This window comes from Globicephala melas, chromosome 20 (genome assembly GCF_963455315.2).
Source record: "Globicephala melas chromosome 20, mGloMel1.2, whole genome shotgun sequence".
Classification (NCBI taxonomy): Eukaryota; Metazoa; Chordata; class Mammalia; order Artiodactyla; family Delphinidae; genus Globicephala; species Globicephala melas.
This window is the reverse complement of record NC_083333.1, coordinates 47,018,862-47,036,259: the sequence shown is the minus strand read 5'-3', so window position 1 is coordinate 47,036,259 and position 17,398 is coordinate 47,018,862. Positions and strand designations below refer to the sequence as shown.

The window sequence follows — 17,398 nt, the reverse complement described above, 5'->3', positions numbered from 1 at the left end:
TCTATAATCCTGGGATATGAACAGGGGAAAAAGTGTACAGAAAAGAACTTGACTGTTTATAGCAAGTTGCTGCCAAGATAGACTCCTGGTGTTTCATCTCATTAACCTTGATGCTAAATAATAACCCACTCTTCCCCAAAAGGCTTCTGCCTTTCTGCTTTTACCCATCCAACTTGCCCATTTCAAGGAGGCAGCAGAATACAGTGGTTGAAAAAGTAGACTTAGGACTTTCAGAATGAGTCCAGGTCTCACCAATATCTCTGTGCCTGAGTTTCTTCATCTGTAAGAAAGGGGGAGAATAACAGTATCTACCCTCAAGGCTGTTGTATTAATTATATCTATGTAAAGAGTATGAATAGGGTCTAGCACGCAGTAATCACCAGTAAAAGTTGGCGAATGATGATGCCGATATTTAGGCTTAATGTGGTCATATCGGCACAGGGTTAGGAGCAGAAGGTGGGTGAATTAGGAGAGACCCAGACCCACACTAATCTCTAGATTCCTAAAGGTGAGAGAATCTCTAGATTTTCTCCTAAAGGTGAGACCTTTGTGAGACCGAGAGGCTCTGATGAACTGCGATGCTAACGATGCAAAGGGGACACGCCTGGTGGGGACACACCTGGTAACACGTCCCTCTCCATCCCACAGCCTCACAGGCAGCCACGGACATTACCAGCCAACCAACTTCATGCGTAGCTGGAGTTTAGAAGTATTTTTTTAAAACACCAGGGTTTTATCACCCAAACACAACCCTACCACTATTCTGGCGTATTTCCTTCTAGCCCTGTAGTAATAGTTCTGTGTTATTTCAAACTTTATGCTTCTTTAAAAAATGGCAGCCTAACATCCTAGTATGAAGAGTCACACAACTAATTCTCCAGATTTGGACTTTTAGGTTATTTTCAATTTTTCACTTTTACAGAGAACAACTTGTGCATTTAACTTGCTTCTTTTTGTGAGTCTGTATGTAGAACTCTTGCCTTAGGCAGTTTTCCGAGAAGTGGAATTACCAAGTCAACTGCTCTGAATGTTTTCAAGTCCTTTCATTCATTTAGCACTTACCGGGTATTTGCACAGTGCCTGGCCAGACAGAAAATGAACAAAATGTGGTCTTGGTCCTTGTTCTCAACGAGTTCACAGGTGGAGGGGAAAGCATGTTGCCAGACACCTTTCCCATAGGGTGGTACCAATTTCCTAATCAGGGCTTCCCTGGTGGCGCAGTGGTTGGGAGTCCGCCTGCCGATGCAGGGGACGCGGGTTCGTGCCCCGGTCCGGGAGGATCCCGCGTGCCGCGGAGCGGCTGGGCCCGTGAGCCATGGCAGCTGAGCCTGCGCGTCCGGAGCCTGTGCTCCGCAACGGGAGAGGCCACAACAGTGAGAGGCCCGCGTACCGCAAAAAAAAAAAAAAAAAAAATTTCCTACTCAATGAATTCCTAATGAATTCCCTAAGAAGTAGTCCAATTTTACCGCATCAACACGATCAGCATTCAAATAAATAAACCAAACCCCATACTGGGTTTATTAGGAGGTAAAAACTGAGATCTTGTCTTAATTTGAATTAACGTTTCCTGCTTAGCTGTGCCTCCTCTATGAATCACTTCACGTTTGTGTTCCGATTTTACTGGAAGCTGGTATAGTTCTCAGTAATTTACATGTTTTCTTTACAGAGCAAAGACTTGCGGTCACTGTCAGTATGCGCTGCCACACGTTTTTTCTCATTTACCATTTCATCTATTTTTTTGCCGCCTGGAAGGATTTCCACTAATCTGTACTTGGAGCTGTGCCATTCAATCTCTACGAAGAGATTTCCCAAGAAACTACTCAATGAAACCTGCTGCTTTCTTTACTGAAAGGATATTTTTGAAGATAATGTAGATTATGTTAGTTTCCTCTTTATGAGAACCCACAAAAGAAGTTTCTTTCTGAGTACCGGAATAATTATGCTTCCTGAGTAGAGGGTTTATTTTTATGTTGTGAACACAGTGAATCATGGAACTGATCACGTCTTCTTTACATCAGTGCCTAGAAAGGGTCAACTGTACAGCTCACCACTAGCAAATGCCAGCACTTTTAAAGCACACATTTTTGGGGAATTCCCTGATGGTCCAGTGGTTAGGACCCTAGGCTTTCACTGCCAAGGGTGGGTTCAATCCCCGATCGGGAGCTAAGATCCTGCATGCCTCAAGGCCAAAAAAAAAAAAAACACATATTTCTGTACACTTCATACCTGGCTTTAACTTATTTCCCTAGTTTCATTTTCCCTTTGTTTTATTTTCCTTACCCATTTATTAAAAATATTTAAACCAGTTATTAAAATAATGAGGTACAAAAATGCTTATCTTGCTTGAAAAAAACTGGAAAGTTCAAAAAAGTATAAAACAAAAGGTACAAAGTCCCACCAAACACTGTGTTAGAACACAAAGGAAAAAAGGACATACACTATAGGATATCACTTCCATGTGGAATCTAAAAAATACAAATGAATGTATATAAAAAATAGACTCACAGACATAGAAAACTAACTTATGGCCACCAAAAGGAAGGGGGAAGGCGGAGGGACAAATTAGGAGTACGAGACTAACAGATACAAACTACTACACATAAAATAGATAAGCAACAAGGATTTACTGTATAGCACAGGGAACTATATTCAATATCTTGTAATAACCTATAGTGGAATATAATCTGCAAAGAAACAAAAAAACCCAGATCATTATGCTATACACCTGAAACTAACATAATATTGTAAATCAACTATACTTCAATTAAAAAAATAAATAAAGGACACAGTCCTGCTTTTAAGGAGCTGAGACGCTAGTGGGTAAGAAACAAGCAAACACAATTATCAAGAAGCGTGTAAGTGCCCTGACAGAATGTGCTATGGACACACACAGGAAGGGCATCTAATGCAGACTGAAGGCCTCTTGGAATGAATTCTGGGACAAATGACGCAAAGTCCAGAGGGGAAAGCAGTCTAACAGAGAAAGAGAGGCCAGGGCAGCCCAAGTGATGGAAAAGACCTTACTTACTGAGCTAAGGAGTTTAAACTTGACCCTGAAGACCACAGAGAGTCACTGCAGGATTTTAAATGGGATATCAATGACACAATCAGATTAGCATTTTAGAAAGAGACATCTGAGAGTGATGTGCAGAACGAATTGATAGTGGATAAAAAAATGAACCAGTAGGGGGCTTCGCTGGCAGTCCAGTGGTTAAGATTCCGTGCTACCAATGCAGAGGGCGCAGGTTTGATCCCTGGTTGGGGAACTAAGATCCCATACGCCTCATGGCCAAAAAAAACCAAAACATAAAACAGAAGCAATATTGTAACAAACTCAATAAAGACTTTAAAAATGATCCGCATCAAAAAAAGTCTTTAAAAAAAAAAAAGAACGCTATGAATTTTTGCCAAACTTGTTAAATTTAACCTCTTGAATTCAGTTTTCTGTAAGTATTTCTTATCACCCAATGAACATAATTTTATCTCTTCTTTTCAAATATTTATAACTTCATTTCTTATTGTATTGGCCACACAGTATTTTAAAAAAATAATTAGGTTATAAATTGAAAAATGGCCAAAGAAAACAAAATAAGAGATTTGGGAAATGATTCAAATGCTTTAAGAACTTAATAGTACAAGCCAGAAGCAACATAACAATGGAGAGAGGATGTGCTTGCCATTGAAGACAGGTTGCTGGGAGAGCCGGGAGTCCTCCTGACCATCAGTGCAGCGCAGTGAGAACTGGCTGCTCTTTCGGATGGGGCACATGGCAAAATGCAAGGAAAAGAAGAAAGAAAATGGAACAGCATATTTATTCCAGCTGTGGAAGGAAGATAAATTGTGAAATAAAGGATATTATCACAGACAAACTGAATAAGTGTGAATATATAAAAATAAAATAGTTTTGCCCCATGTAATATTTTAAAAAGGGGATGAGGACTTCCCTGGTGGCGCAGTGGTTAAGAATCCGCCTGCCAATGCAGGGGACATGGGTTCGATCCCGGGTCCAGGAAGATCCCACATGCAGCGAAGCAACTAAGCCCGTGCGCCACAACTACTGAGCCTGCACTCTAGAGCCCGCCAGCCACAACTACTGAAGCCTGCGCACATAGAGCCGGTGCTCAGCAACAAGGGAAGCCACTGCAATGAGAAGCCCATGCACCGCAACAAAGAGTAGCCCCCGCTCGCCGCAACTACAGAAAGCCCACGCACAGCAACGAAGATCCAAAATGGCCAAAAATAAATAAAGAATAAAAAATTTTAAAAAAATAAAAAGGGGAAGAAATAGAAGAGGAAAAAAATAACTGATGTAATCTTATGAGCACACACACGTGTGCGAATAAGTCTATTACAAGTATGAAATATGTATGGTCAACACAATATTTCATTGAATTATGGTCAAATGGTCAAAAGAGATAGATGATCGGTTTATACACAAAGGAAATAAAAATAGTAAATTATCATTTGAGACACTGGCTAGCCCCTCAGGAAATGAAAGAAATTAAAAAACACTTTTATGAAATTGTTTAAACACTTGTTAACGTAAGAAACTGACAAAGCTAGAATACAGTGTAGAGAAATGTATACTTATGTATTGCTGATAGCACTGTCAACTAGCCCCTAAGCTCCCTGTAAATCCATATAACACATGCAACAACAGCTATATGCAGGCATGCGTGTACATGTGCAGCCATGCACTCTGACCTCTTAAGTCCACTTGGAGAAACTATATCCTCCAAGGGGAAACAGTCATTTGTTTAATGGTATTCAGAGTAAAACTATTCATAACAGGAAAACAATGAAAACAATCCAAGACCCTAAGAAAGTAAACCGGCTAAATGAACCACAGGACAGCAACAAGACGTATCATACAGTCTTTTGTTTGTTTCACTTAGATCTAAAAAAAAAAATGTTTTGAGGTATAGTTGATGTAGAATATTAGTTTCAGGTATGTAACAGTGATTCACAATTTCCAAAGGTTACACTCCATTTATAGTTATTATAAAATATTGGTTATATTACCCATGTTGTACAGTATATCCTTGTAGCTTATTTATTTTATACATAGTAATCTGTACCTTTTACTCCCCTACCCCTACTTCGCCCCTCCCCACTTCCCTCTCCCCACTGGTAACCACTAGTTTAGTTTGTTCTCTGTATCTGTGAGTCTGCTTCTTCTTCTTCTTTTTTTAAAAATATTTATTTGGTTGTGCCGGGTCTTAGTTGCGGCAGGCGGGCTCCTTAGTTGCAGCATGCGTGTGGGATCTAGTTCGCTGACCAGGGATCAAATCCCAGGCCTCCTGCATTGGGAGTGTGGAGTCTTAACCACTGCACCACCAGGGAAGTCCCAAGTCTGCTTCTTTTCTGTTATATTCACTAGTTTGTTGTATTATTTTTTGGATTCCACATATAAATGATATCATACAGCATTTGTCTTTCTCTGTCTGACTTATTTCCCTGAGCATAATGCCCTTGAAGTCCATCCATGTTGTTGCAAAGGGCAAAATTTCATTCGCTTTTATTGCTGAGTAGTATTCCATCTTCTTTATCCATTCCTCTGTTGATGGACATTTAGGTTGCTTCCATGTCTTCACTATTGTAAACAGTGCTGCTATGAACATTGGGGTTCATGTATATTTCTGAATTAGTGTTTTCATAGTACAGTTTTTTAAAAGGACACAAATGAGGACAGAAATAACTAGAAATGCAAAGGGAGAAACTCAAACAAATGCTTTGCAAAACATGCATCTACATATGTGACTTAAGAAGGATGTAGATAGAGAACATTTTCCTACACTCTCATTTTATTTAGGTACAACGGTCCTGGGAGCTATCCAGAAGCCAACCTGGTACTATTCAACTAATGGAACAACTGTTGTCTCCTTCCTTCAACATAACTTGATACAGTAGGCACCTCCATCCTCCAGTAAGTGCCATCACAGGAACATACGCTCGGCTTCACAGCTTAGGTTTCTAGAAGGAAAGCAACTGCTAAATTGTCTAGTGGGCTTACCGTGAGTGTGGCGAGTGACATGAAGCCAATTAGGTTATTCCATACTTTATCGATGTCCTTCAGCAACTGCTGGAGTTTCTCACTGCACACTGCAGTGGCTTTTATCCCCAGCTCCACACGTTTGGTTACCCTGTACACCTCAACAACACCTGACAGGGTGAGAGAGGACAGAGTTAGGTGCTGGAAGCGTACAGAAAGAGTTGAGCAAGACACAACAGCCTTATTGCTGGCTGATATTCTAGGTGGAAACTGGGACTGTATCTGGACAGACATGAACTTACTATTCCTTGGGACCAACCAACTCTTAATGCTGCAGTATAAACTCATTGGTAAGAGCACAGACTCTAGAGCTACACTGCTTGGATTCAAGTCCCAACTCTGCCACTTAACTAGCTGTGTAACCTCAGACAGGTTGCATAACCTCTCTGTGCTTCAGTTTCCTCATCTGTAAAATTGGGATAATAGTAGTACCTCCTCAAAGGATGGTTGAATTAAGGGATTAAATGGGTTAATACTGTAAAAGGCTGAGAACAGTAGGCATTAACCAAGTATTAGCTATTTTTTTTCTGGCTTCTTTATGAGTCCATTTGTTTGAATTTGGGAAATACCATTAAACTCACTGAAAATAGGAATATTAACAGTTTAAAAGAATCGGAATGTCAATATCACTACACAGGCACACCTTGCTTTACTGCACTTCACTTTGCTGTGCTTTCTAGATATGTTTTTTACAAACTGAAGGTTTGTGGCAACTGTGCGTCAAGCAAGTCTATAAGCACCACTTTCCTGACAGCATTTGCTCACTGTGCGTCTCTGTCACATTTTGGTAATCTCACAATATTTCTAACGTTTCCATTGTTATCACATTTGCTATGGTGATCTGTGATCTTTGATGTTACTACTGTAGTTGTTTTAGGGCACCACAAACCACGAAGCATGTGTTCTGACTGCCTCACTGACCTGCTGTTCCTGTCCATCTCCTCCACAGGCCTCCCTCTTCCCTGAGACACAACAATATTGAAATGAGGCCAATTAATAACCCTACAATGGCCTCTAAGTGTTCATTGAAGAGTCTCACGTCTCTCACTTCAAATCAGAAAATATAAATGATTAAGCTTAGTGAGGAAGGCATGTCAAAAGCCAAGATGGGCCAAAAACTAGGCCTCTTGTGCCAGACAGTTAGCCAACTTTCGAATGCAAAGGAAAAGTTCTTGAAAGAAATCAAAAGGGCTACTCTAGTGAAAATAAGAATGATAAGAAAGCAAAACAGCCTTATTGCTGATATGGAGAAAGTTTTAGTGGTCTGGAGAGAAGATCAAAGCAGCCACAACATTCCCTTAAGCCAAAGCCTAATCCAGAGCACGGCCGTAACTCTCTTCAATTCTGTGGAGGCTGAGAGAGGTGAGGAAGCTGCAGAAGAAAAGAGTGTGAAGCCATCAGAGGCTGGTTCATGAAGGTTAAGGAAAGAAGCCATCTGCATAACCTAAAGTGCAAGGTGAAGAGCAAGTGCTGATGGAGAAGCTGCGGCAAGTCACCCGGAAGCTCTAGCTCAGATCATTAACAAAGGTGGCTACATTCAACGACAGACTTTCAGTGTAGGTGAAACCACTTTCAATTGGAAGATGCCATCTAGGACTTTCGTAGCTAGTGAAGAGACGTCGATGCCTGGCTTCAAAGCCTCCAAGGACAGGCTGACTTTCTTGGTAGGAGCTAATGCAGCTGGTGACTTTTAGTTGAAGCCAATGCTCATTTACTATTCCAGAAATCCTAGGGCCATTACGAATTATGCTACATCTACTGTGCCTGTGCTCTCTCTATAAATGGTACAATAAAGCCTGGATGACACACATCTGTTTACAACACGGTTTACTGAATATTTTAAGCCCACTGTTGAGGCCTAATGCTCAGAAAAAAGGATTCCTTTCAAAATATGGGTGCTCAGTGACATTGCACCTGGTCACCCAAGAACTCTGATAAAGATACACAACAAGATTAATGTTTTCATGCCTGCTAAACACAGAACATCCATTCTGCAGCCCATGGATCAAGGAATAATTTCAACTTTCAAGTCTCAGTCTTTAGGAAATACATTTTGTGAGGCTGTAGCTGCCACAGATGGTAACTCCTCTGATGGAGCTGGGCAAAGCCAATTGAAAACCTTCTGGAAAGGATTCACCATTCTAGATGCCATTAAGAACATGTGTGATTCACGGGAAGAGGTCACAATATCAACATTAACAGGAATTTGGAAGAAGTTGATTCCAATCGTCAGGGGTGACTTTGAGGGGTTCAAGACTTCAGTGGAGGAAGTAACTGCAGACGTGGTGGGAAGAGCAAGGGAATTAGAATTAGAAGGGGAGCCTGAAGATGTGACTGAATTGCTACAGTCTCATGATAAAACTTAACAATGAGGTATTGCTTCTTATGGATGAGCAAAGAAAAGTGGTTTCTTGTGGTCGAATCTACTCCTGGTGAAGACTGTTAAAATGACAACAAAGAATTTAGGATATTACATAAACTTAGTTGATAAAGCAGCAGCAGGTTCTGAGAAGACTGACTCCAACACGAAAAGAAGTTCTCTGCTGGGCAAAATGCTTTCAAACAGCATTTTATAGTATATGGAAACGGTTCATGAAAGGAAGAGTCTATCGGTGCAGCAAACCTCACCGTCATCTTACGCCCCCTCCCCCCAGCCTTCAGCGACCACCCTGATCAGTGAGCAGCCATCAACGTGGAGGCAAGAGCCTCCCCACCAGCAGAAAGATTATGACTCACGGAAGACTCAGATGATGGTTAGCAGTTTTTAGCAATAAAGTATTTTTAAATTAAGGTATGTACATTGTTTTTTTAGACATGATGCTACTGCACACTTAACAGACTACAGTAATAGTGTAAATATAATTTTTCTATGCACTGGGAAATCAAAAAATTCATGTGACTCGCTTTATTGAGATATATGCTTTTTTGAGATACATGCTTTATTGCGGTGGTCTGGAACCAAACCCGTGATATCTCCAAGGTCTGCCTGTAATTAAGAAGTATGTCACTCCTCTGAATGCCCAAAGATCTACAAAGTCTGTGGCTTCATGTATCTTTTATACACTTAACAGGACACAGAATGGTTCTTCTCCTGTGGTCGCTGAATTATGGCTGAATTCTTTCAGCAAGGATGAGGGTGCCAAGGTCTCCACATTCTAAGGACAGCTGCCAGACGTACCCCCAACCCCTCCACCAGCCGCTATAAGAGAGGACTGGAAGAATCCCAGGGGGTCTTCAGTGGTACATGCTCAGCCTCTGTACAGCAGCACAGCTTGTCCTTCCTCCCCCAGGGGAAGGGCAGGAATCACAGCCCACTCTAAGCCAAGTGAGGGGGCTTCTCAGATGGTCTTCCACACTAGAAAGCTGGTAGAAGGAAGGACAGGCACCCCATTACCCGGTGAACATCTGTTTATGCAGCAGAACTGTGCCTGTCTGGGCAGGACAGCGGAACCAGAGCAAGGTGGCAGGAGGAAGGAGAGCTCACATCCCTTCGTAGCCACTCATGCAGAAAGTATTTGCGAGTGACCATTATGTGCCCGGCCCTAGTCTAGGTGCTGAAGACCCAGCAGTGAGCAAAACGGACCCAAATCCTTTCTTTCTTGGAGGTTCGTTCTAGTGGAGGGAGACAGATAATAAGAACAGTAAGTAAAGCATTTAAGATATTAAAGGTGACAGGGCTAGGGAGAAAATCAAGCGGGGAAAGAGACGGGAAGTGCCAGGGTGGGGAGGCACGACATGGCATTGAGTAAGACAGGCCAGGAAGACCTCACTTAGAAGGTGACATTTGAGTAAAGATCTGAAAAAGACTAGGGTCCAGTGCATGTGGCTCTGGCCACGGGACAAGCCTGAGCCTGGGGAGGAGAGGACCACTGAAATGGACTGGGATTGAGATTTCATGTTGGACTGGCATGTCTGATAGCTGAAGGTGGCCAGGAAGTTAAGGAATCTGTGATGTCGGTGAGAGGTAGAAAGGAAGAATTCAACACAGCATGGTAAGAATTGATTGGAGACCCAGTGATTTAATTTTCTTTTTTAAACCAATAATTTAATTTTAATGGCTCATCTAGTTCAGACTCTTTGATAAACCAGTAATTTTACACTGTGTATAACAAGGACTGGGAAACCTGGCCAAAGAGACCCGAAGTCAAATGGTTGTTCCTGTCCGGGACTTAAGTGTCTTCTCTACAAATGCAGATGCTACTTAGTGAAGTCATATGTGGCTTGAGAGACCTAGATTAAGCTATGTAACATAGGGACAACTGAAAAGACTGCAAAGTGTCATGATTTTGGATAAGCAAAATATAAAAGCACATACCTAATAAGTATTCCATGCCTTGAGCTGACTGAATTACTTCTGTGCACACAGAACTACTACTGATTCCATTTAAGGTATCATTGGCCTTCTTAATGACCTACAAAGAAATGAAATCACATCACCTTATGTAATCAGGAAAAGTCATTACAAATCAATTTACTATCAGTAGAAAACCCAACAGAGAGCCAGGAGGTGTGGAAACACATGACTGATTGATGTATATAGAGGACTATGCTGAAACAAATCTGAGAATTTAATTTTGACACTGAAGAACCAATCCTTCATTTTTTTTGGAAGAGGAAAAATAGAGGTTCTTTAGCTTAAATATTATTTTAACTTGGGCAGAGATAATGATATCATTTTGTTATGTCTTAAACACAGTGACAGAAGAGGGCACGGTAGTTGAGTGAGCTGTGTCTACTATCATAGATGGGAAAGAAGCCTTGCTTAAGATGTGTGACTTTCCACACAGCTTCTCTTTGCGCAAGGCCATCGAGGCAGAGCTCTGCGAGTCTATCCAAATGAACCCAGAAGGCAAGATATGTACACAAGGGGCATTTCCGTACATGTGAACATCACGAAAGTGACAGACTCACCTCTAGGGCACTCCCTAGGCACCGCTGCCATTCATATGCATATCTCTCATTCTCCTGTGAATTTTATAAAAAGAACTGGGTCAAACCAGCAAGCCTGGAATCCTATTTGTTACTTCTGTCAATTCAGAGTACTGAAGACTTTCCTGTGCATGAAAATCACTCTAGTCCAAGCGCAACTTATCTTTTTGAACCCACTAGTGACAATTTTTAATTCCTGATAAATGTAACTTCCAAGCACACGACTTGTAAATCTGAGGGAAATGTTTCTTCGTTGATTCCCTTTGTAAATGTTGCCTCATTTGTTCCACAGCGGAAGCTTCTTTAAAGGCACTCACCATATAGGTGTCTAGTACAAGGGCCAGTATCAAACCACGGCTTCCGGCGCCATGGCTTCCTGAGTGTGCGTGTGCGCGTGTGTGCCAGGGAGGGACGAGGAGCGCTAAGAGTGTTGGCTGGAGGAGGAAGGCAGCATGGGACTACGGCGCTGTGAACAGGAGCAGTGAGAGGACCCAGGACATCTGCCCTTTCTCCTCTATTTTGAGGCTTTACCATTCACTAAGATGATAAAGTCTACGTGCTCAAAAAGAACCCCGTGAAACACCTGCCTGCCTGTGAGGTCCCAGGAATAGTTCCAGTTTTAGGGTCACTGACTACTTTCAGTGATGCCACATCTGGGAGGTACTTTCACCTGGGGCTAACGTCACCATTCTCTCACTGTAATTACGTATTTTACGTCTGGTGCTTTGTGACGCTCTGCCCCTGATTCCCCAAGTGAAAGCCGCAAGCGCTTTTTCTCAGGGCCCTCAGGGGCTCAGCCCCCTGCGGACGAGGAGCCCGCTCACCTCCACCTCTCCTGTCAGGTCTTTGTACTTGTCGCGGATGACGGGCAGGGCGGGCTTCTCGCTCAGTGTGTTGGAGCGGTCTCTGAAAGGCTGCTCCAGGGCCGGAGAAGGAGAAGAACGGCTTATTTCTTTATCACCAAGGCTCAGACTCCGCTTGTGCGATCCTGGGGGAAGTGGATGGCACAAAGGTTCTGATTACTCAGCTTAGTGCAAGCAGAGGCTCTTCCTTGCTAACACGACCCTCTTTTCTTAGATGTTTGTGTCAGGAGGCGTTCACACCCCTCATTCAGCCTGTCTGGCAAGCTACATGTTGAACGCTTCCATTTGTTCTCTCTCGCTTGAGTTCCTTGCCTTTAATTTTCTCCATTACACTTCTCCGATCTATCATAATTCTTCCATAGTTCTAAGTGCGGAATCACTGGAGTCTGGAGGGCTAAAGGGTCCTTCTAAGTATCAGTGCATAAGAGGTGTGTTGCTTCTCCAGCCATCAGTTAGGGATTTGTACCGACTTCCTCCATCTCTCCCAATCTAATGGAAATCAACGAGCCCTTCTGTCAGGATGCGATTAAAGCAAAAGAGGCAAACTTAAATGCCTTCAGAGGACAGGCAAGCAAAGTAAATGACTGAAGAAGGTCAGCTGGAGATGGAAGTGGTGGGGACTGCGACACTGGGGGGAGCACACCTCAGCTGTCAGAGGGGGATGTTGCTCCTCAGCTCCAGCTGCCTGTCAAGAGGTGGGAATGTAGGCCTCGTACTGCCAGATGCTACAACTTTTCAAGAAAAGCTAGAGGGACTTCCCTAGTGGTCCAGTGCTTAAGACTCCATGCTCCCAATGCAGGGGGCTCGGGTTCGATCCCCGGTCAGGGAACTAAGATCCCGCATGCTGCAACTAAGCCCGCGCACTCTAGGGCCTGTGCACGGCAACTTGAGAGCCACAATGAAGACCTAGCGCAGCCAAAAATAATTAATTAAAAAAAAATAAGCTTACAAAAAAAAAAGAAGAAAGAAAAGCTAGAAATCCAGATTGTGAAGTGTCATGATTTCTATGTATCTGCAGCTGCTTCACATATTAGAAAACCTTCCATGTGGGTCAATCAAAGCAGGTCTGCAGGCTGGATCCAGATCCACAGCTACCACGTTGCAGCCTCTGGATGAAAAGATATAGTCCATAGCCAGCGGACAAGAGCAGAACTAACTTGCCCACAAGGGGATCAAACCATTTCTGTCTTTTAACACGGCACACCTCTACCCCAAACAAGCGAATGAACAACAGACTGGGGGCTATGCTTATTTTTAGCCCCAAAAGCAGTTATCTGAGGGATACTGGTTTAACTTCAGTTCAGTCTCAGGAAAACCTTCTTTTATAGCTATCTGTCATAGACTCTGATTTTAAACACTGGAAAATCTATTCCTGCTAGCCCAGGGACTAACTTCTTATTCTAAGAAAGAACATCTAACACTGCAGTGGAAGAAACCATGACGTAAAATCTATGTTGGAAGCCACTCACCTTGAACGGAAAGGTCAAAGGTTGCCAGCTCACTTTTGATCATTTCTTCACTGGATTTCATTTTGCCTTGTGAATTGGCCACTAAAAAGTCAAATTTGCTGATTTTGGGCTTTTCACTTTGAAACTCTCCAAAGTCATCTGCACATTCTTTGGGGGTGTCGTGAGAAGCGCTGCTGGGGGCTGGGCTTGGGCACGTGGCCTCTTGGCTCCGTTCAGCCGCAGGCAGGTCCTGTCTGGCGAAATCCCTGTAGTCCTCGCTTTTATATTCCTTTTGCTCGCTGGCCTGTGGGATCACATCTTTAAAATTGGCAAAAGCCGGAAAGGTCGTCTCTGGAAGAGCATCCTCGCTTGTGAGGGTTGTGACTTTGGAGAGAGGTGTCATGGTGAGGTTTTCGGTACTGCCAAATGAAGTCTCTTTCTTTTGAAGAGCTGAGGCAGCTGAGGAGGCCCTGCTTCCTGCTGAGAGGACAAATGGAGAGAGTTTTCTGCCCTGAGAGGCATCATCCCTGTCTGACCAGTCATAGCTCGTAAGTGTGCTCACTGCAAAATTGCTACTGTAGGTTCCAAAAGCAGCACATTTTAAGTCCTCTACATCTGAAAGGGAAATAAGACCCCACAATTAGAGGCAAGCTCACCATTTAGGCAAAATGCCCTAAGCTCTGCAGAAGCAAAATGTCTAGCACTTTTGATTCATTTTATGCGATGCTGGAGTTAACTAAATTTAGAGCTTGTACTAAAATTAAAGAAGCTGGGCTGTAAAATCTGATCTTGAAAAACCCACATTAGCCTTGAGTTGGCATTTATATTTCGTAACAAAGAGCCATCTTCTTTGGATAGTACAATTCTTAAAAAAAAGATAGGAGGTTCATCCACCAATGTATATACAGTTTGATATAAGAATACGGTCATTTAATAAAATGTCCGTTCACTTATGGACTTTAAAATGTATTTACAATATTCCCTGCCTAAAACAAGTCTCTTTCGTTTTGACTTTGCTGGAAAATGTTCCTTTATAACACGGCCATATGAAATGTACACGACAAACTAATTAGAAATTGACAATATCCCAAAACTAAAGTAAAAATAATGTTATTTAACTTTTAAGCAGTTATTAGGAGTTTCTGTCTAGGCAAGGCCACATATGAGATTTTAATTGAGCAGTTACTTACCTAGTTGTTATTTTGGTCAATATGGACGTCATATTGCTGTGATGGAGTATGAGGAAAGAAAAATCAGTCTAAACTACTTTAATCACTAAAAAAATAGAATCAAAGGTCTGGGTCCTCTTGGGCTCCTGTTTCTCCTTCAACTATGTGTAACCCCCTCATTTAAAAAAAAAAGGAAAAGAAAAGAAATGCTGCAGCAGAAGACTCATTTTACATGCTTAATATATCTTTAAATAATTTAAGAGGTGGCACAAAACAGCAGAAAGAATGTAGGTTTTTGATTCAGACAGACCTGGGTTCAACTCCCACCTCTGCCACCTACCACTTGCGTGACACTAGGCAAGCTATTTAACATCTCTTAACCTCGGTTTGCTTATCTGTAAAAAGAGAAGACCATGCACTTGGAAGGGCTGTGTTATGACATTAACGATAACAAGTGTAAAGGGCCCAGCCCAGGGCCTGGTGAGCAACACAGCAATTACTATACAGCATAGTTGCCACCAGCCTCAATGTGGTATTTAGTTGCCTGCCTTAGGGCCTAAAATAGAATTGTTTCAAAGAAAAAATGAAAAGTCAACCCATCCCTTTAGTGGTCTTAGTAGGGAAAATTTCTTGCTCATTTTCATAAAGCAAAACCAGCTGACGCTGAGTAACACTGGTGTGGAGAAGCAACTTTCCAGCAGTGCTGTCCATTCAGTCTGGCTGAGAGGTGTTTGGTCTCATTTTGGTCATTGTACACCAGGTAAGAAGGCCAAATGCAAGACTCCCTCTCTGACAACAACAAACATGGATTAAAGGAAAATGCTCAAAAGTTCTGTGACCCAGATTTTCGTAACTCAGTCAACAGGTAAAGCAACACTGGGCTTCTTCATCTCTCTTACACGGCAATGTTGCATAGTTTATGAGAAGGAAGGGATTCCTGACATCGCTCCTCTAACAGTGCACCCCAAATAGCTCTCTCTCTCTCAACCCTATTAGGAAAAGGGCACTAACTGAATAATAAAAAAAATGGAAAACCCGAGATTTACAGAGAGGCCAACCAGTGAAAAGCAGGTAACTGCCACAGAACAGCAGTATATTTTAAAATTCCGTAGTGCAAATGGTACCCTTCAAATTTAGCTTATTAAACAGGAGGGAAAAAAAGATTCAGGTGAAAAATGTACAGTTTAGAATGAATGAAACAAGACTTTAGGCAGAACACCCTCTTAGTCTCTGGCTGTAGTGTTTATTTTCCCCACTATTTAAAGGGATCAGAAGGTGCCCTGACTCAAATGAAGTGAAATTCTATCAGGAGGCTGATGCAGTTAAACACAAGATGAGTGAGTCTTCAAGGGGTACATTCAGAAGAATGTGTCAGAACATGAATTTTTTATTATGACATCCTACCAGAAAGCTCTTTGAAGAAGCTGTATTGTGAACTACTCCCAGAATCTCATCTACTAAAAAGGGTAGCAATTTTCCTAGAGACCAAAGATAAATTTAATAAAAAGTCAAGCTCTTGTTCAAGCATTACAACTAAATTGCTATGGTAATAAAAAAGACCCTTTTGTGCAATTATGCAGCAAGAAAAAACAAGTTTTCTTTTTTTTTTTTTAAAAAAAACAGAAATGATTGTAATATAATCAGGCAAAAGGCATTATAAGCAATAAGGGAATACCTCAGTTGAAGACCTTTTAAGTATTTTTTATAACACTATAGGTCTTCAAGAAACGTTTCTTTTATTAAGAATGATAAACATAACATTTTGCCTTTTGGAACAACTCACAGAAATGACCAAATGAAAGATTAAAAAAGAAAAATTTTATATTTTATAAGATAATGAAGAGTAATGATACTGGATATATGAAAGTCAAGCCTCAAGGCTGATTTTTTAAATTTTACTTTTGCTTATTTACTAGCTATATAGTGTAAAAAAACAATTTACTGAAGTGCAATTCATTTGAACACATAAGGAAGTACTGCTACTACATAAGGAACGTGTGAACAATGTATTCCTAAACCTTAGCATTTATAAGCAATATAAAAATAGTTTTATTTCCTAGCATGGTGAATATTAGTTAACTGTTTTTTTTTTTTTTAACCTTTTTTTTTAGAAAAACGTGGTAAATCAGCTCACTGAGGGTAGATTAAACCAAGAAAATTCCTTATTTCCCATGTTAACAGTTCTATGTTTTCTAAGCAGTCAAATGATATTATTGTACGATGGTCTTAAAAATAGTAAAGATTCTATAAGAACCACAACATGAGTGATGGAAAAAATAATACGGAATAACCCACATTTTATTTTGCAATCACTGAAATTACTGTAGGTGGGTTTTCAATTTGATAGCTGAATTCTGAAAATTGCAAGAGAAAAAGGAAAAGAAAACAGAATGAATGCAATAAAAGGAACAGAGAATCACTGCTGTATTTCTGATTCTACTGGAAAACTCTTAGGCTGTGCTAGGTTGAACTGCAATTGCACACAGATAATGCACCAAATTGTGTGCTTTAATATATGTATTTGTTTGCAACCAGGAATGTCCTGTTACTAAGGCCAAAGGAATAAACTATACAATCTGTTTTCCACCATGGGTCTCAAATTAAGACATGGATTTCTTGCTTACACTGGCAAGTAACCCCATCAGTCTCTTCCATAACCTCTATTCATGTCCCTTCTGCACGGATGTTGTACGTGAAAACAAGGTATTTCTTGGAACAAAGAATGTGAGCTGCTGCTACAGGACACAGAAGGCCATACCGATTCCCATGGATCTTTTCTAAAGCTGTAAGCATATGTGCCCAGGTGATTAAGAGTTACTGGCTTTTGAGAAAGGCGTTTAGAAAAAGAAAAGAGATACATGTGCAAATTCCGCTGTTCCCTAGTGTTTTATATAGCAGTTAAATTGTTCATTGGCCTAAGGAATAAACAGCTTTTAA

The 17,398-nt window shown here is 41.4% G+C and overlaps 1 protein-coding gene across 16 annotated transcripts in view; it reads right to left on the bottom strand.

The window, feature by feature from the left end:
• Positions 1–17,398, bottom strand: part of SYNRG (synergin gamma) — a 100,300-nt gene that overhangs the window by 19,159 nt on the left and 63,743 nt on the right. For 11 of the 16 annotated variants that reach the window (XM_060291198.2, XM_030881892.3, XM_030881893.3 and 8 more), the window contains 5 exons: positions 13,314–13,907; positions 11,806–11,969; positions 10,964–11,017; positions 10,368–10,464; positions 6,014–6,162 (listed from right to left, as the gene is read on the bottom strand). In XM_060291198.2, the coding sequence (XP_060147181.1) occupies positions 6,014–6,162; positions 10,368–10,464; positions 10,964–11,017; positions 11,806–11,969; positions 13,314–13,907 (1,058 nt within the window). The remainder of the gene's footprint in view (positions 1–6,013; positions 6,163–10,367; positions 10,465–10,963; positions 11,018–11,805; positions 11,970–13,313; positions 13,908–17,398) is intronic. The other 5 variants (XM_030881896.3, XM_030881901.3, XM_030881908.3 and 2 more) reach the window with 2 other exon arrangements.